This window comes from Strongylocentrotus purpuratus, unplaced genomic scaffold (assembly GCF_000002235.5).
Source record: "Strongylocentrotus purpuratus isolate Spur 01 unplaced genomic scaffold, Spur_5.0 spur5_scaffold_21, whole genome shotgun sequence".
Taxonomy (NCBI): Eukaryota; Metazoa; Echinodermata; class Echinoidea; order Camarodonta; family Strongylocentrotidae; genus Strongylocentrotus; species Strongylocentrotus purpuratus.
In genome coordinates, this window is record NW_022145607.1 from 35,202,959 (window position 1) to 35,224,397 (window position 21,439).

General features: G+C 35.8%; 1 protein-coding gene across 3 annotated transcripts; it reads right to left on the bottom strand.

Annotated features, from left to right (window-relative positions):
- Positions 1-849: 849 nt before the first annotated feature.
- On the bottom strand, positions 850-19,625 carry LOC590951 (mitogen-activated protein kinase kinase kinase 7). Of its 3 annotated transcripts, none has more exons than XM_030994605.1 (16): positions 19,424-19,625; positions 18,648-18,758; positions 17,373-17,626; positions 16,561-16,685; positions 15,876-16,004; positions 15,317-15,374; positions 14,586-14,658; positions 13,603-13,654; positions 12,409-12,554; positions 11,020-11,137; positions 6,175-6,285; positions 4,050-4,102; positions 3,577-3,636; positions 2,928-2,983; positions 1,997-2,090; positions 850-1,285 (listed from the first exon to the last, which is right to left on the bottom strand). In XM_030994605.1, the coding sequence occupies exons 1-16, from the start codon at positions 19,490-19,492 to the stop codon at positions 1,196-1,198; spliced, it is 1,599 nt and encodes a 532-aa protein (XP_030850465.1). In that variant the 5' UTR covers positions 19,493-19,625; the 3' UTR covers positions 850-1,195. The 3 variants fall into 3 exon arrangements, with proteins under 3 accessions (XP_030850465.1, XP_030850464.1, XP_030850466.1); XM_030994604.1 differs by having other exon boundaries at positions 6,175-6,726; XM_030994606.1 differs by lacking the exon at positions 6,175-6,285.
- Between the last annotated feature and the right edge of the window lie 1,814 nt (positions 19,626-21,439).

Here is a 21,439-nt window from a genome sequence, read left to right on the forward strand (position 1 = left end):
AGTGACCATGCTCGGAGGTCTAATCCCTCCTGGCCAAACTAGTGCGGTGGGGCTTCAATACCAAGTTATGTCATTTTTTAAGTATACACAAATTTGACTTGTCCTGATTTGTTTCTTGAAAATGTGACATATCAAAACTTTTATCCAAAAGTATTCAACATAGGCCCTAATTAAACCAAGCCTACCTTATATTCTTGAATTACCAGTAGCACAAAACAAACATGATTAAATTGATAAGGGGTATGAATCATTTAGTTTACTGTAGCTAAGTATGAAGGTAAACATTTACCTAACACAATACAATACAATGTAATACAAATAATTTGTTGAAGTATGTATATGTCGTGTCTTTGTTCCTGTCTAATACTAAAAGCCTTGAGAACCCACTTATTATGAGGTGTCAGGACTGGATAGAGCAACTATATACATCACATGATCATACTTATATACCTTGTTTTAAACAAAAAAATTAATTATTCACAACAGTCACAATTCTATGACAAACTTTTTTAAAAGCCAATTACATCTGATAATTTGACTTATATCAATAAGTATAACTTGTTTTATGGAACAGGACTTGGATTTCTAGGTAGATCACATATCATTCATTAGATATTATTATAAGCTGATTAAGCGGATCTTAACCAAATGATTAGTTGAGAGCGTACATGTGACCAGGCATTTATTTGCCTGACACGTAATTTTACTAATGACCGGTCATTAGTAAAATCATGTTATAAAACACCATTTTATAAAACAAATAAACATCATCTTATAAAACAAATAATACACATCATTTTGTTCGGGTTTTCGTAAAATTACCCACACTCGGTACCTTGTGCAGGTAGTTCATACTAATGCCCTCACTGCTGTGTATTATTTGTATAACATTTTCAAAATAGGAGATAGCCAATATGTATTTGTTACATAACTCATTTTTAATTTTCGCTGACTCTTCTTGTGTAAATACAGTCTCACATCCCATTCTCCTTCAGCAAGCGTAGGTATCATCATCATCGCAGACCCATCTTAAGAGGTTGCAGGGTTCATTCGACGATACCAGAAAAGCACACACCGTCTCATTCACGATACATCAATAAATATGTTTGTTCGCTGGATTAAATCTTGCAATTGCAGCAGTGTGAACATGTCCACTATTTCCAATCTGCAAGAGATTTGAAGTACCACGATGCATTCACATTCTCCTGAATTGTTGTCTCTGCATCTGAAGTCTGAACATGTCAAGCTGAGACCTTCTACGTTTGTGAAGCTCCACAAGGCTCTCCTACAATACAAAGAAAAAACGTTGAAAAAAAATCAGACTTTTAACTGCCTCAAATTTCTGTCCCTCCTCACCTCCTCCCCCCTCGCTCTCTCCATCTCTCCTTTTATATCATTCCTCTTTCCACAGTCACTTCCTGGGCTAATAATTATCAGATCATATTGTTACCAGGTAAACTGATTTATTACAACCAATTCTAAAAAAAATGTAAGCTGTAGTTGTTAAGTTCAATATTCATCAGGGATTATGAGGGGGGATGGGAGTAACATCTTCACTCCCATTCTAATGCATAATATGCCAACAAGTTTAAAACAAATTATATAAAACATGATCGCATATCTTAAATTTTCAATATAAATGCGGTGTATTATTGTTGAATTGAGTATCAAATATCTTGTAGGTACAAACTCGTTTTTTTGCTACTTCAATAATCAGCACTGAAATTCTTGCGCAACATCTGCCGCCCACAGCAGTTGTCACCTCAAGGTATGGAAGGGGAATATCTCAAGGGAGAGGGGGTCATATGCACTCCAGGGGCCTGTTTCACAGAGCCTTTTTTTAATGACAAATGACAAAAATCAGTGACAAATCTGCTGATAACCAATCAGAAGCAAGGATTTCAGTAGCTTATAACAAAGCCTGTCATTTGTCATTGATGACAAGTTTTGTGAAATGGGGCCCTGGTATGATGTGCCCTTGTTTCAGACACGTTACCTTTTCTCCCTGTAGAGTGTTGTATTCCTCGATTAATTTGAAGCTGGCTTGTTTGTCCTTCCAGTCCTGATCAAGTGCTTCGGCTAACTCTTTCCTATAGGTATGTGTCAGAGAGAGAGAGGGAGGGAGGGAGAGCAAGAGGTACAGAGAGAGAGAGAGAGAGAGAGGGGGAGAGAGGGAGAGAGGGGGAGAGAGAGAGAGAAAGAGGGGGAGAAAGAGAGAGGTACAGAGAGAGAGAAAGAGAGGGGGAGAGAGAGAGAGAGAGAGAGAAAGAGGTGGAGAAAGAGAGAGGTACAGAGAGAGAGAAAGAGAGGGGAGAGAGAGAGAGAAAGAGGGGGAGAAAGAGAGAGAGAAAGAGGGGGAGAAAGAGAGAGAGAGAGAGAGGGAGGGATAGAGAGAGGGGAGGGAGAGAGAGGGGAGGGAGAGAGGGGAGGGAGAGGAGATGGAAAGATACATAGAGTAACAGGAACAGAGGAATATAGACAGCAACAAGAAAGAGGAGAAAAGGAAGACAAAAAATGAAAGAGATACAGAGGGTGGGAAGAGAAAGAGAAACAACGAAAGAGAGAAGGAAAGCAAAGGAAGGAGAAAGAAAGGAGAAAGTGAGAAAGAGGGATAAAAAGGAATTAAAAAGGGAACATGAAAGGAAAACTAAAATGGTAGAAGTATTTCTACAATTCACAAATACTGAAAATATAGAATAGAAACCCATGAAAATTGAATACCTAATGAACAATTAAGTTAAATATGAATCCATACATTTGATGACATAGGACACAAGCTATTTATATTAATCAGCAATAAACAAAATAAACAGCTAAATGCTTTAAACTTCTTTGCTGCTTAATAATTTTTCTTTTTCTTTCTAACAATAAATTTAATGAACAAAATATACTGACTATAACCTACATACTAGTGATGGATGACTTACTTTCTTGTATGGAGCAGAGCCAACTCGGTTTGAACACGAAGGAATTCTTGGGCCATCTAGACATAACAAAGTCAAATAGAAACAATAAAACATTACATGTATGAAACTCTTCAGGCCCTGTAGGCTCCTGTTATATGAAACAATTCTAGACAGCCTTGTTACTGAAAGCCAAGCTGCAAGCAATGTTACGCTGGCACAACTCAATTTTTCAACCATATTATTTCATCAACAATAACTGATTTCACACATGAAGTCCATACAATATTTAAAGTACTAGTTATGATGTATGATAATTCATTGGTACTCAAAATCTCTACCCTATTATTACTTCAAGTAAACATTTTGTGTGTTTGTGTATACTAATAAACTTGGCATCACTTATTTTTCTTTCCTTCCTTCATTGTTTTACTAAGAAAAAGAGCAATTTCTTAGCACTGATAATGTCGCAATTTAGGGATTCAAAAGCTTATTTTCCATTATAGAATACCGGGTATCAATGCAATAAAGTATTATGAAAATACAAATGGTGTGTGTAGAAATGTTCACTCTTTCTACCATGTATATTGTGTACTTGTGGCTCTTCATCAAAAGTTATTGACAAAAAGCACAAAAGAAATTAAATAAATAAATTATAACTAGTAGATCTTACCCTCATGTGTTCATCAAATATATCTTGTGATTCCCTGGAATTAGGGTTTGGTGGAAGAGGCTGAAAAAAATAGGAAAAATAATTAAATCAATTTGTTTTCACAAGCACTACACACCGTTTACAACGTTTTTGGGTAAAACTAGTACTAGCAATTCACTAGATTCCTCATTATTACGCAACTCTTCTGGAATGGCAAATAGCTGTAACAACATATCCAGCATTGGGGAAACCGCCTACTATTTGGTAAATTATCATATCTATCCGGACTGGAACTTGTAACTGGTGCTTGTAACTTTACCAAGACTGGGCCAAATTTCTGATCATTTTGATGATTCCAGAACGTTGCAGTACACACCAATACTTATATGCTAGATAATCAACCTTTTATGATTGATTCCACAACGTTTCTTTCACAATGCAATCGCATGACCAGAACTGGTCTATACCTTTAATCAGAGATTGTGTATGTTTACCTGTAGATGGGGTTCCAGTGTACTGTAAGCCATAGATACATCTGAGTCATCATCTGAAGAAACAACAAATTGTCAAACAAAATATAAAACCATCATGTAAAGAAAGAATGAAACTTGTATAAAAAGATCACTTAAGGGGACCCTTGGAAGAAAAAAAAACCCAGGAAAAACACATACACTGTGTTAAAAAACTTGAAAAAGAATCTTTTTGCATCTTAGAAGATATATAAAGTAACATGAATTAATATATATATATATATATATATATATATATATTGGATAAGGCAGACTAATGGAGCATGGTTGCAACTCCGAGTTTCACGCCTTGCGAGCGATCATCAGGCAACTGATAGCATGATTAGCATGATTACTCTACAACTGCCGGAAAAAGAATGTGTGCCCCCTACAAGGAAACTGCCAGGCCGGCAGTATCATCTACAGTGCAAAAGTCTCCGGCCCAGAAAGCCCTAAGCAATATATTGGACTCACCGAGCCCCCATTCAAGCTGAGGTACGGCAACCATCTACAGTCCTTCCGACATGAGAAGCACAAAAACAGCACAGAACTCTCTAAACACATCTGGCAACTCAAACACCAAAGCACCCCATTCACCATCGAGTGGTCGATCTCCAGCAAGGCCCAGGCGTACTCCAGCGAAACGAAGAAATGCAACCTGTGCCTAACTGAGAAGCTTGCCATCATCAACGCCGAGAAACAGACACTCCTGAACAAAAGACCAGAACTCATCTCCAAATGCCGCCACGAAAACAAATTCTACCTCTGCAACTTCAAAAGAGACTATACTTAATTAAATATATATATATTTATGTACTAGCACCTTGGTGGAGACTATTTTGCGATACCCCCTCCCATGTTTAAAATTCCATCGCAGTACCTGAACAATCACAATAGCCCCTTCACCCATGAGTAAATCTTATTGTTTTGTATTGTATTGTATTCCTTATTTTGAACGTATTGTAGATTGTAGAGTAATCATGCTATCAGTTGCCTGATGATCGCTCGCAAGGCGTGAAACTCGGAGTTGCAACCATGCTCCATTAGTCTGCCTTATCCAATATATATTTTGCTCTGCCCATAAGCATTGAGCACTGTACGGAGGTATAGACCAAATCTAAGTATATATATATATATATATATATATATATATATATATATATATATATATCTAATCATTGAACTGTTATAGTCATTATCAGTTTGTGAAGAGAGTCAAGAAGCAAAGTTGCATTACCTCTTTTGCACCCAATAATTTTTTTTTAAAGCTCATTTTAAAATGAAAGAAGTGAATAATTAGTGTGTTATAAAACTATCACAGGCAATATATGGCTATGGATGACTAAAAAAAAAGTGGCTGCCAGATTATCCCAAGCATATGAAACTTTAATGGCCCAAGGTAACTTGCTCCCAAATTCAACTTGGTTGCCGAGCATGGGCAAAAATGTGAATAATATGTGTACCAGTATAGCAGTAAATGCAGATTAGTAAAAAATAAAAATACAAGCATTTAACTCATTTGAACACAAAGTTGCAGCATGTTTATTATCTGGCATTTTGTGAAATACATGTACTTTTTTCATTCCTTACTGACACAAAGGTACATTTCAATTTCATATATGCTTTATCGTCTGTTTAGGGCCAGAAGGAAGTAAAAATCATAAGGTTTCATACAGAGTTACTGCCCTTCTGGAGCCAAACAGACGCTACGTTCTACATGTACAGGGGGTGTTTCACAAAGATCCTAAGTCGAAATTAACTCTAAGTTGGACTTTAAAAATATGAAGAGCCATTTGTAGCATTAAAATAAAATATATCCAGAAGCGAAAAATCAGGTATTTAAGACTTTTTATAAATTCCACATCAAGAACATGAAATCTCCTTGAAAATAGAAAATATGAATGATTTGAATCAACATTGTATGCCTTTTAAAAGAACTTTTATCAAAAAGTTTCATAGATGCTAATGGCTTTCCATAATTGTTGAGTCCAACTTAGAGATAAGTTCAACTTAGGAACTTTGTGAAACACCCCCCAGATGTAACAATGTAATATGGCTATCTGATCATACATTGAACAAAATAGGTTGGGCTAGGGTAGATAGAGCATACTTTTCATTCTGCTTGACGAGACTCTCTGTTCCAGCGATTGGCTACGGTCATAGCGCCCCTGTCCAGTGCTGGAACCTGTGGACTCCCTGGTCCCCATACGGCTCTCCAGCACTGTAGTAGGTGGATAAGAAGGATGTTGGGGGAGGGGCGTAATGTCCTGCCGTAGCTCAATGGAGCTGTGGCGATGGGGTTGGGCGAGGGTTGTCGGTGGGGTGTGGTAGGAGGTGCTGTGGTAGGAGTTGGGTCTCTGACGGGGGTGGTCCAGCTCAGAGAGGTCATTGGGGACGGATATGGAATGGTGAGGGGGGTGCATGGGGGGCGTGGTGGGGTAAGACTGATGGGGGTACATGGGTGTGGGTGTGGTGGCACGGGGTGGAGGGTTGTTGGTGGTTGGAGAGAGGACTGGGGTGGGGGTCACGGGAGATGGGGCCAGGAATGGGGGGTTGAGGGTGGGAGGGGGTGGGGTGGAGACCGGTGCTTTGGTAGGGAGGGGAGGAAAGTCAAGGATTCGCCCGTGGGAGTTACACCGACGATGGGATTTAACGGCAGACTCTGTATGAGTAATGCACAATCACACATGGGACAAACATTCAAACAGGACAAACAGACAAACAACACAAAGGGAAGAAACAAAAGAAACCAAAAAAAAACACCGTCTTAGCATGCAGCACAGCATATCATCATTAGCCATTCTACACAGTACGTTAATTGGCACACAACTAATAATCAAATAAACAATTCTTTAAAAACTAACAAATTCAAAAACAGCACCTCCATTCAAAGGTACATGTTAGGTACGTTTGTGTGGTAAAAAACTTTTCTTGATCATCTATCATGCAGGATTGTACAAACATTTCTCAATAATCTTCACTGCAACTAAAAATGCCTGGAAAAAAATGATGTCCCCTGTTTAATGCAAAAATATTAATAGTAATAATAATTTTTGTGGACTCCTTTTTCATTCCCTGAAAAGTGTTATCCTTACACATGTAAATTGCTTACATCTTTACTTCAAATTAAAACAAAAAAATCAAATCTTCATTTGTCATCCAGGTGTTAAATGAATTCTAACAAATGAATCAAAAATAACAAACAAATAGTACAAATAAATATATAAATTATAAGAACTTATCATTTTATACTAAATATATCCGATATTCTCATTTCCAATTTAATCAACAACATTTAAAGCAATCAATCACACAAAAAAGAAGGATTAGTGATAATTTTTTTATATCATGACTGAGGAAATAAAGTGATGTAAAGCGGGATATTAAAAAAAATTCTTAAAAAAAACATGGAAGAAAAATGCTGAAATATTGAACTACTTCATATAACACAGTGATGCTTTAAACCATGCATCGTACATAGGTGCGAGTTAACCTTTTATTTTGGTCAAGTCAAGCACACGAGGGTAGCACAACAATAATATCAAGCACATTTATTACTCAAATGTGTTTTAACAATACAAATGGTTGCATGTTACATACTGTGTACATGTATGTATGGTCAATTCTTGGGAAGATAAAGCTACATGTACATGGGGGAAGTGTACAACATCTTTTTGGGTGGCACTGATGAGCTTCATGTAACGGAGCATTTAACACAAGAATATTCAAATCATATTTTCATATTTTATATTACTCTCTTGGCTATAATAATACAAAAATTAATCTGATCTATGTTATCAACGCAAAACAGCTCTTCTTCGTCTTTTTAATTGGGGGGGGGGGGGGATGCAATGTTACTTTTATAGAATAGTTTTGCATTTGTGAAGTAATATCTAATGAACAGTTTCACATTGCCTTGATTTTAAAACTGCATACAATGCAAATTGCAAAATGCAATGTGATTCAATTAAAGAATGAGCTATACATTATTTCAGATAATGACAGTGTTTTGTATATAAATTTGTTCCTTCCAGAATACATGTATATTAAAATTTTAGAGTTACTCTTCCTCACTGTTTTCTAAGCGCCCTCACTTTTTAATGCCATCATTTTTACATCCCCATATTTTAACATGTAAAATAAAAACGCCCTTAAATATGCCTTAATGTTTTTTCGTCCTTGTGATAATAACATTTTCTAATAATCTCTGATTTCATATTATGCCTTATTCTTATTGTTCTGGTTCTGACATGAGCTTATTCTCAGTTTTAGATAAAAAAATGTATGCCTTTTCTCCCCATCTTCTTACATGTCCTAAAGCTCATTACTACACATCTTCAGTCGATTTTTTTCAATTCAATTCAATTCAATTCGGTCTTAAGGTTCCTTATCCTTTACATATCCCTATTTAATTCTTACACTTCATTATTCTGGGGAACCTTCGAAGAAGAAAAAGTCCTTGGGTGCATCAAGGATAAAAGATGACAAATAATTAACATCAACAATCTCTGAACAAAAATCCTTTTATCTACACTTAACATCAATACAACAAGGCAGAACATGATATGTTGACAATTCATAAGGTCCAATTTATACACCATTCTGCAGCACTAGGAATCAAATATATTATTAAACATTTTGAAATACTTGTAAAAGTAAAAAAAATTGTTCTTAATTTGGCTTAGAATGTAAGGAAAATAGGTCCCTGAAGAAATTGTTGGATTTCAGTAAAAGATTTAATGACTATTTCAGTATAGTATTCAGTAAGAATAAGAATTGGTTAATACTGCAACTTACAAATAAATCTTTAAATCATGTATATTATCGTAAATAAAGGATTGATTTCAAGGAATGTCATTCATTGTCACAACCTACACTCTAGCTTCCATTCTCTTTCGGACTAATTTCTCAACATGTATTTTAAAAAGTTGAAAAGTATCTTGACATATTAGTTCCGTGCAATGAAGTAAGTATGAGTTAATCTATGTTTTAACATAAATAACATCATCAGGCTAAGTCTCTCGGTAGATCTACAATTACGTAGCATGATAACAAAGTGACTAATAACTCCCTTACTAATAAGTTCAAATTGTTTCAATGAGAGGATTGACAGAACTAGCATTTAAAGTTGCCATCAATCAATTGACTTATTCAACAGTGCTGCACATTTAAAAAAAGTATCAGCACAGGATTTAAGAGTATCGTCAGATATTTACTACCGATAAGTATAGCTTTATGACTAGAAATGTATCACTGCATGTATCCCATATGACCAAACGCCCATAACCGCAAATGAATTGCATTTTATTTCCAATTATTTCTTTTGTTTTCATGTATATAAAATGAAGGAATACAATTAGTTAGGAAATATATAGTTTGCAATGATAGCATAATTATCTGTTTCTTGTTTCCAAAGATGGCCCTGCTTTAAAAGTTTTCAGAGAAAGCTTGAAAATGAACACCATACACTGCAAAGACCTTCCCTTTCATCAGAGATTGAATTTTTCAATTTGCATTTAGTCAAGTTTTGGGCTGAGAAACTGAAAAACTTATTAGAATATTTTGAAAGGAATTGCAATTTTGAGGTGTGTACAGAGCTCCATAAGAATCAATAAATATTCTAAACTCCATAAACTGATATCAATTATGTAAGTTGTGAAACCAAGACTTTTAGTTCTCAATTTTCAAGGCTGTGAATTGCAATTTCTTAGGGTTTTTCAAACTGTAATAAAAAGACCAGCAGATGTCAACATAAAATGCTGAATACTGTTGTTCCATATTGATGTATTCTGGTTTCAGAATATTAGTCAGAATAAATAGTACGTTACTGCACATACATGTACATGTCAGACTAGTTGTCTGTCTGTCAGTAATTTATAAGCTAATCAGGAAATCTTTTTTTCTTTTCTCTTTTTTTTTTGGAGCTGTCCTCCTCCTCTTCCTCAATAGCCAACAATATGAATTTTATATTCATATGACAATATGAGATCTTCATCAAAAAGAATTTAGATTTGAATAACTAATCCTCTCAAAATTTCTTCACGCATCTGGTCATACTCAGTGGTTAGATTTACAGATAAGTTGAGTTCTGGTCATGTGATTACGTTGGGAAGTATCTGTGGAAGCCTGATCTTGAAGCACATTAGTTTTGGTGTGAACTGTGAGATTTTGGAATCATCAACATAATAGGAAATTGGCCCAGTCTTGCTAAAAGTCACATGTACTGTACACAGAAATGTGTACGTGGGACTATACTCACATGTGGCATGCAAGAGTGGTCCACAACCTTTAGTTGTTACTTGTCATAATTCAAATATGAGGGGCATAACAAGAGCCATTCTTTCCAGGGGACATTTATTTTCAATGATACTCTAGCTTCCACACTAATAGCCATCCTTTCCAGAAAATATTTCTTTAATAACACTTTTCAACACTAACATAAAAAGATTGGAAAAGCTCACAAATTATCCTTCATCTTTCCCAAAACTCAACCTTCTCTTTAAAGAGAAGGTTGAGTTCTGGGAAGAGGTGACAAATAATTTGTGAGCGTTATCATTGTTATTATGCAAGTGTGGAAGAACATCAGACAAAAAATGTTCCCTGAAAAGCATGGCTCTTCAAATGCCTTAATATCCTAAATATGGCATGTAACAGCATAACAATCGGTATGGATTTTTATGTCACATATTTGTGTAGTCCCATATACATCTTTCTGTGTACAGTGCTTGTAACTTTACAAATACTGGAACAAATTTCTTATCATTTTGATGATCCCAGAACCTCGCAGTACACACCAATACTTATATGCTACATGATAGGATCAACCTTTTCTGATCGATTCCACACCGTTTCTTACACAATGCAATCGCCTGACCAGAACTCAACCTTCTCTTTAAGCTTGCTTTGATCAATCACCCAGGCATATGAGATTTAGAAGACAGGAAGCTTGACTTACTTGCACTGTTATCATTGTCGACTCTCAGGTCTAGAAGGTCCACGGAATGGCGTTTCTGCTGGTCCTTAGCGCTTGAATGGACCGGTGAAGAATCACTGAATGCAGCATGAGGTTCAATCTGACATATTCATAGGGAAACATTAACATCATCATCAAGTATGAGATAAAAGCATCTAATACCATCACTTCAGAAACAGGGGAGTGTTTCACAAAGATAAGACTAAGATCAACTTTAAGTTGGACTTAACTATGGCAAGCTGTTCATGCCACTTGTTGTTCTTACCATTGGTCTCTCAATTATGATCTTAAGATAATATATTTTCCGTCAATAATGAACTATCAAAAAAGGTGAATTCTGTAGATTTGTGACCACGATTTGTAGGTCTCTTGAGAGACCAATACCTGTAAATAGTGAGAGCAAACAGTGGCATGAACAGCCTAGTTAAGTCCAATTTAAAGTCGATCTTAGTCTTTGTGAAACACTCCCCAGTAGAGCATTAACTCATATACTTTAACACAGACTTAATGCCCTTCTGGCTCTCAACAAACAATGTTCTTTAAACCACTGACAATACAGTCCTTAGAACTTGAACAGAAGGAAGATCACTAAAGGCATCATGAGGTTCAATCTAATGGAAGATGGGGAACATGATCATTATCATCAAGCAAGCGGATGGGATAAAAAGTATTTTTTGTGGCCTTTAAAGCTTATCTGCACTAGTTTGGCCAGGAGGGATTAGACCACACAGTGAGGTCACTGACAGGTGGCTCATCAACTCAGCTCTCAAATAACATAAGAAATAGAGGATCATGGGGGACCAACAGGCACTGATTGGGGAAGTTTTCTATATAGAGGGAGCAAGCAGCTACAAGTAGGACAGTGGGGCTTTAATCCTTTCACAGTCCCTATTAGGAGTGAATAGATTTTGAATGGATCCTCATGCAATAGATGTGTAGTTTGAATGGGCAAAATATAATATGACCAAAACTATTACTAGGATGACATCATTTTTAATAGTCAGTAAGTCAGTAACTCCAAGAACAGATTAAGAAATACTAATACTCCTCCTCCTCCTTATTTTTCTTCTTCTTCTTATCATTATCATTATTATTATAGTATTGGTAGTAGTAGCAGTAACTTGATTATCATTAATCATAATTTCATTTGCATTTGTATGATTTTTGTATCTTGTATTCTATCCTGAATTGAAAGTGACCTTTTCATTGCAAAAGACACTAAGACCGACACCCAAAGTGAAAGAAGTATAATAATAATAATAATAATAATAATAATAATAGTTCAGATCTTGTATAGCGCATAATACATTATGAAATAACGTCTCTATGCGCTTCCAAAGAGCTTAGAAATTTATTATTATATAATCTTACCTTCTGTGGATCTTGTGGACCGTTGCTATGACTACTGGAGGAGTGTATGACGGTGTCGCTGATAGTGCTCCCGGAGTTACTTGAGATACTCATATCAGCCGTCTGTTCCGCCAATCTGTCTGCCATTCCTCTGCCAGCACCTTCCTCTGAATAATTCAAGTTTCAAGTTTATTTATTTCCACTTTATCGACGATAACATAATTGAACATAATGAACATGGTAATAATTATAGCTAAACATACAATATAGAAAACATAATGTACATGGTAATAATTATAACAAAAGATACAAACATAAGTATGATAAATACATTGCAAAAAGCTAAATAAAGTGGGGGATCTACTGATAAGCAAAGCTTGCATTATGCAGGTCCCAGTTAATAGGTTTGTATATAAATAAGGGTATCTGGATAAACAGAAGATATTTACAAAAGCATGTGATTATACAAGAGTTATCCTTAAGTGACATATTCAATCAGTTTGTTCATTTTCATAAAGAATTTTGGATCACATAGTTTTTGGTACACACAGAATTGTCATTACACAACTATCCTAGAGGTACAAACTAACTTTTCAAGAGGTACAAACCAACAGTCCTTTTCAGGACTACACACCCTCAAGAATGATAACCAAGAGTCCTTTTAAGGACTCCTCAATCCTCCCTCTCTCTCACATGGTGCATCTGCAAGCCTACTGTATATCTATATCCCCATGCAAGCCGATACTTACAAGCAGCATCTAAACTAACTTTCAACAACAAAAATTAAGGATCTCTCCGGCAAAATGATTTATAATATCTATGTATTTTGTAGGATGTTACACAAAAGTTTTCTTTTAGGCTTTTGTTTGAAGTCCCCACAATAGCAAAGGATGGTTGCAACATGCATACTATTAATTATGAAGATGGATAATAATCTAAACAGATTTGCAATTTGCACTATTCTAAATGTACAAGTGTTCCAGAAGCTGTGACATAAAGTGATACACTTGGATTAAGTAAATACCTCCAAGTATCAAATGTACAAGTCTCCACTTTCTAGAGGATTTCATGAAGATAATTGCTTCCTGTCTTCTGTGTGTTAATCTTAGGTTTTAACCCATTCAATAGGACATGCCTTTCTTATAACACCCATCTCCATTGGTCTCTGTAACAAGAAACGCAACAGCGGTATTCAAAGACTTAAGATTTCCTTACCTTCCTCTGAGACCTGAGGATACACAAGAGGTTGGTCAGCTCCTTTAAAAACCTTTTCAAGAAAACGATAGACAAATATTCTCTGTGGTTAGTTCCAAGGCGTTAACATATATAACTTACACTTACTGAAAAAGTAGAAATATTCGCGGTACATTAATTTTCACGGATTTCACGCTAAGATCGGCAAGCACAAATTTTAGAACTCGCGAAAAATATAAGCAAGACTTCTTATGCGTGTTTTGAACAGGCTGAAATACATGCAACGCGAATTTAAGAACCAGGAAATATGATTTGGGGTTGCTCAGCGCGAAAAGTTGATCACGCGAAAAATAATAGCGTTTACAGTATAGCCCTCATTTGCACTTCCCCTAACGTCAGCTGTTCAGTAAAGAATATACAACATCACAAATATAATCAAGAAAGGAGTATAGCTTTTGCATATACATGTAATTGATTTGTCATGAGACACAGCTGAAAAAAGTAAAATAGTAACTAATTGATAACCCCAGGCAAATGTTTGGTACAAAGCCTTCTGTAATCATAAAGTCATTTAATGTTTTCAACACTTTCTTAAAGGTACTATGTCCAATTTGCAGCCAACATCAAATTCTGTAGAACTTTGCAGGAATTATGAACTTGTCTCATGTGTCCTATCTGCGAAACTTAAACGTTAGCAGAGTCCTCATATTCAAATTATGCAAGGAAACCTGTTTACTTGCTAGACTTCACTGTCAGACACTATCAAATGACTGACTGACTTCTTTTTTTTTCTTTGGTAATAACGTACATAAAATGAGCTGTAAAGGGTACATGAGCATTAGTCAGACTATTAATTTAGTGATTGCAAGCACTAAAGTCGATTCGATAACTAATGGTCATTATTTCCCACTTTAAGACATTTTGAGGGAAGTTCTAAACTAGTATTATCTTTCAAATGCCGTTGGAATTTAACCTTGTAAAACTCAGTGACATATTTGACTTACCAACATAAGGTTTGACATGATACTGACGACTTCGTGCATTGACGGCCTCATGGTGGATTCCTGAGACCAACACCTGCAATAAACAATCAAAGGTTAATAATTAATTGGTCAAAATATGATTGATTTCCTGAAAAATGCAAATTCTCTTTTCAACTCTTTCAGACCACGGTCCCGCCCGCCCCGCCCCCACTCCGGGAACAGAGGGACCGAATTCGTGTTCCCAAAATCTCTGGTTAAGGGGTACTTTCCATGCAACAAAGTCTGGCTCGTAGTACACAAAAAATTGGTCCGTTTTGACTTTACACACCGGGCTTAGGGGGGCGCTTTCACAGGGAGGGAACATACATACACCTACCATAAATAACACTGAGTGGGGGGGGGGGCATGGTGCCACAATGGCAATGAAACGAGGCATAACAAAGATGTGCATATTCAAATTTGATTAAAACATATTGCAAATATTCACTTTCATGACTTACTGTTTGTACATCTTCCTCGTAATTAATAGCTCGTAATAAACTGGTTATTTGTAAGCAATAAGCCGACTTATAAAGAGGGACATACACTTATAGTGCTCTTGACTTCATATCTGGACAATACCCCCCAACAATACTGATAGGACTATATCATTGAGTCTCCATCTATTTACAGAAATGAAAAGTTATTGTAATCAAGAATTTACTGTGTTTATAGTTCATATAAATCTACAATATATATAAAGCTATGCTCACCTTGTCATTAACTTATCCAAAGGCTTTGGTATATTTCTGATTAAGGGTGGTCTACGGCCTGAAAAGAAAAGAGAAAAAATGCAATCAAAATTTCAAAAAGTGGTAACATTGTAATTGTAAAGTTACAAGTTTTAAATTTAATTTAAAGTAAGTACATGATGCAGAACTAGAATTAAATGGTGCAGAAATATTTCAAGTTAACATATTTCTTTAGGTAGCATTATGTCATTGTAGAGCAAAGATTCTGGACAACAGTTCTGGACAGGAATCAAAAAGCAGTTAGTGCAATTTCGTTTTGTTATCAAACACACCTCTATAAAACTGAGATATCTACCTTTAGATAATTTTACTTTAACACAATGCTAATGCTATTAAATCATCAATCTTTTTTTCTTCTTTTTACACCTTACTTCTGTGTGTTTTACATCCTATGTGAGGGACTTACCATTATGTACAGCCCACACAATACAGAAGGCTGATGCTATTAAATCATCAATTTTTTAAATTTTTATTTCACACCTTATTTCTGTGTATTTTACATCCTATGTGAGGGACTTACCATTATGCACAGCCCACATGATACGGAAAGCTGGGCCACCTATATCATCAAAGGGTTTTCTTCTTGATATAACCTCCCAAAGAATGACTCCCCAGCTGAAGATATCGCACTTCTCACTGTACGTCCTTCCTGCAGTGCAGAATTTTCAAATTAAAGAAAAAAAAAATCTTCAATCAATTACTTGTTCCACTGGAAGATGAAGAAATCATGACAACAAAATTTATATTTTATTCAATGTTTATGTTAATTTGTATCACGCAAAATGAAAAATAAGGCAAATTCAGTCCAGACTGTCAGGAAATGCAAGATTAGTCTGAAAGTAACCTCTCCGCGGAATATTTCCTGAAAAAATGTACATGTAATCCATGACCACGCACACATTAGTAGAGCGCTTTCGTAAACACGACAGGAGTAAAGATGACGGGAGAATTACGGCAATGCAGCTCTTCTGCCGTGTTTAGGGAACTATCATGGCCGCGTACGGTCAAGAAAATCAACAAGACGGAGAAAATTCTGATTCGCGCAAATGCAGATTGTTTTTTCGCTCTCGTTACTGTCGTCCTAGCCTTCCGTCGTATTTGCGAAAGCGCTCTAGTGACACAGGCTGTATATTCCTGTAAATATTCTAACTAGCACAACAGGAATGTGTCCTTAAAATGTTTTTGAAAGCAAAGTTTGACCTGACCTTCAAACACCTCTGGAGCCATCCATGCAGCACTGCCTTTGTTATTGGTCATGTAGGTCTGGAAATCACATGCCGTCCCAAAGTCACAGATCTTCAGCACCGTGCCACCCGACATCAGCAACAAACTAGAAAGAGAGAATACAAATGATGTTGATATGAATGATGATGGAGGTTAGAAGGGTGAATTAAGGAAATCTAAGTTAATGGAACTGATAACTACGGTAACAAAAAATGTATTATTGTGTTAAAAGACATTTAGAAAAACACCTACAGAAAGATATTTTCAATTGCTTACAGATTATAACAATACAAATGTAGAAAAGTACATGATATCCTAGATAAAGGTCTGCAGAAAATATTAACTTAAAGAGTTAAAATGGAAGTCAACCTTAATACTAATTTGTTTGTTTTTAAAATCAAAGAGAGAGAGAGAGAGAGAGAGAGAGAGATAGAGAGAGAAGGAGGAGGGGAGAGGGAAGAGATAAACATATTAGCGAAGTTTGAGGAAAATCCAACAAAGAAAAAGTTGGAGCTGATCAAATACATATTGTTAACTCTGTGATTTATCTTTTTATTGATACATATCCATGCAAATTCTCAACGTCGTCATATTAGAAAGTTTTTATTTTTTTGCCATTTAACTGACCATTATCGGATACATTTACATAAGGTGATCTAATTGAAAATTTCAATGTTCTGCTGCAAGAAGAAGAACATTTTTAGGGTTTGTGGGGATAAAATGAAGTGAGACACACTGGATAATATAATAAAGGTAAGTGACAGGTAGAAGAACTCAATAGAAAGGATCTTACTTTGCTGGTTTGAGATCCCTGTGAATAAGTTTCTTTGGTTTCATACTGTGCAGGTAGTCCACTCCCTTGGCGCACTGTAGGGCCCAGCTCATAGCATGGGCAGCCTTGTAGATGGGTTGGGGCTGGCTGCTATGTAGGACATTGTACAGAGACCCGCCCTCGGCAAACTCCATGACTAGGCATACCGGTTGGGTGGTGCAAGCCCCATAGAGCTTCACGATGTTGGGATGATCTACCCTGGACAGCTGCATCACCTGAAATAACAAATTCATTGACTTTTATAGATGTTTATATTTCATATAATCAAATCATTATATATACTTTGCAAGTTTTATGCGAGCTTGTATAATTTCAAGACATTCATCCCATCCCATCCAATCTAAGTATCGAATTGAATACTAGTCCTGTGGGGTGTTCTACAAAGTTTTAAGTAGAACTTAACACTAAGTTGGACTTAAAAATTATGGAGAGCCATTTGCAGCCTTAAAATGAAATATATTCAAAAGCAGAAGTTCAAGTATTTAAGACATTTTATAAATTCCACATCAAGAACATGAAATCTTCTTGATGATAGAAAATATGAATGAATTGATTCAACATTTTTATGCCTTTTACAATAACTTTTACAAAATATTTTCAAAGAAGTTAACGGCTTTCCATAATTTTAAGTCGAACTTAGAGATAAGTTCAACTAAGGATCTTTGTGAAACACCCCCCTGGGCTCAATCTTTGCTTGGAGCTTACATTATTGGACAAAGTGTTTTTACCACATTTGTCCCTCTTAACCCAGGTGTATTAAATGGATACCTGGTAATGCCGGGGTCGGTAATATTAATTGCAGGGCCTTCAAGAAGAGCTTTGTCCAAGAGCACTACCAATACTGATGAGGCTATCCCAGGTATTCAAATAAAATAATACCAATTGTTGTTTCAAATAAATCTTGCAGATTTTAAGTCATGGCATAACAATATTTTAATTTCATTTATTTTTTATATTTCTCATGTTACATACCGGTATACATTCCAAAGTAAAATACAAGTTGTGTTTTGTGTGATACAATAACAATCAATAATACATAATAAATAACATAAAGATAAATGGTCAATATAGAGTACTGAATTAACTGAGAGAAATATGATGGGACCCACATGAAAGCAAGCTTGTAAAGCTGTAGACCCCAGTGAAATAGTTTGTGGTAATGAATGGTGGACAGATATAAAGAGTGACCAGTCCAAATAATTCAACAACACAAAACAAAATAAATATATGACTTACCTCAACTCTGAAGGCTTTGATCTCCTCTTCTGACTCAATCATCTTGACAGCCACGTTCATACCTCGCCATGATGCTTTACTCACCACTCCAAACGCTCCTTTGCCGACAACCTGGGAAAAGAATCAAATTCTATATAATAAATAACTGTAGTAATCGGATTAGCGGGCAAATTCCAGAGTTTAGAGAATCATTCATCTCAAAATAACAAAGGAAAAATCATCTCACTCTACTAGTCCCTGACTTTTGGCGCCTGGTAGTGGTAAGACGGGAAAAATGAGTACTAGGCGCCGGTCTCTATATCGCCGATTCAACAAAGCAAAGAGAAAGTACGCACACTTGGTAGCAGTGCAGCACATTACTCATGAATACACATACTTTCTCTTCGAAGTTGAATCAACGACATACAACATGGATGAATTGGTTTAGGAATAGGACAAGGAATCACCCTTTTTTTCCATCAAAGACATCTTCAAACAAAGTTCAAATTAAAATTTCAAGTGGTTGACCGGATGCCCAGAGGAGTCGAAAAACTTTGTAACGTTTAAATTTTATACGTCTAAATTTTAATAACTAATTTTTTAGATTTCCAAAAAATAAGACCAATGCCGATGTTTGAATTGTTTCCCGGTGTAGGATCTGGAGCTCCGCTGCGAAACTACTGACTAGCTCCACTATTACAGTAGACCTACACAGATCCCAATACTACCGGACTACAGTCAGTCCCCGCCCATTGAATTTGTACATATCAATATGGTACCGATATTTGACGTCATACCTTCTCAAAGTCTATATCGTTGAATTCAACCTCCTCTTTAAAGCTCATCTGTGTTACGAGACGAGCCATTTCAGATTCATGAGCCGTAAACTTTCGAATAAATACGCCCGATTTGTCTAAAAACCAGGCAAATCACAAGATGTTCCGTCATCACAGCGAAGACAAGAGAATGGGGATTTCCGATAATACATGCGAAATTCTTTGTTGTTGTTGAGAGTTAATTATAGATGGCGCTCTTAATCTTTTCACCATTAGGGATGCAAACAACATCATCAACTTTAATGAGGAAGTGCTTGCTGTTTGATAAAGATGGATCTTGACAGATTTTCTACAATTCCGCACTTTTCAACCTAGTCCACATAAATAATTAAGATGCTCCAAAAGAAACTTTTTTTTTCTTCTACGCGACATCTATGACATCCTGTTTGAACCTGAAGGAAACTCCTAGAAGATGATGGATACAACAGGCGATCTACTGACGACTGCATCTTGATTGCTACTTGACTTAGTACAATGAACACATATGTGAATGTCACCACCTATTATAAGAACTTCTCCTATAGGCCTGTAGAAGGCAACATCATGTAGCCTACGTGTGGCAGTGAAAGTTCGTTTTATTCTCCAAGGAATACAGTGATATATCTTTAAAACTGGAAGAAAAAAAAATGCAAGTGTACGGAATGATTTCTTATTGATTATATAATTCTAATAATTAATGAACTTCGTACATGCATCCAATTTGACATGAACAAGAAACATTTGGCTGGATCAAGTGAAATAAGGGTGATTTTTCTTATGAGAAAATTAATAGGCATCAATGAAAATGATATGAAGACGCAACTTACAGACTTGATATGCGGACTCATGTTATGTTTATTTTTCTAAACTAAACCTGCTGTACTATTATAATAAAATAAAATGCTATACAGCAATGTAAAACAACAACACATTATTTTTTTTATCTTGATAATTTTTGGTTAACATCATAAGCAAAACAAAATTATAGTGAGAATGGCATTGGATATATACTTGTTCGCTCCACTGTCTAAGTATTTCAACGCTTTGTGAATAATAGGCCTACGAAAACAAATAAAATGATTAAAAACAATAACACCCGAGCAAAGTGGAGTGAAACTCATATCTGATTATTTTGTTAGTGCTTTAATATTGTGGGTTTTATATGGTTCAGAATTGGAAGTGAGATAGATAAGTACACATACATATTGATCGACATCTTCCCCGTATGAGCAGGCACGTAGCCACGGGGGGCACGGGGGCATGTGCCCCCCCCCCAAATTTCCAAGATCGGTTGAACTTTTTTAGACCCCTTTTTTTTTTTTTACCTCGATCGATTACATGTATGTGCCCCCCCCCCCAAAAAAAAAACAACCATCAAACTCTGGCTACGTGCCTGCGTATGAGGGCACCCACGGCTTGAGAGATAGATTTCTACGGTGTCATTGAATAAGGCTATTATTTAGATCATACTTTTACTAACACATGTTTATCTGACTAGACAGTACTGGTATTTTGTATTTGTATTTATTAACATTTATTTCCTTCTCAACAGTAAAATATGAAACACAATGTATATATAAATGATATACAATTTTTTCAACAAAGAGTATACAGTAAATAATTCAGATATACGGAAGGAGGCAAAAACCCGGAAAGCATAGCTTGATTTGGGAACGCCTACAATAAGTTAACACATTTACCGAGAGAACATTACAGATATTATTATGAAAATTACATTTTATATAACAGAACGTTGATAAGCAACATTATACTTTATTATTTACATAAACATTCAGTTTTTAACTCTAGGTTCACTAGTGGAATAATATTTGTTCTTTTAGTTCCAAAACAAAAATTATTTGTTCATTGCTTGCTAATCTAAATTTACAGTTCGGATTGATTTATGTGCGATAATAAATTCAATTGAACATAATTAATAGGGCCTATTAAATAGTTGTATAATGATTTCATCTCATATATATTGCAAAATCACGATTA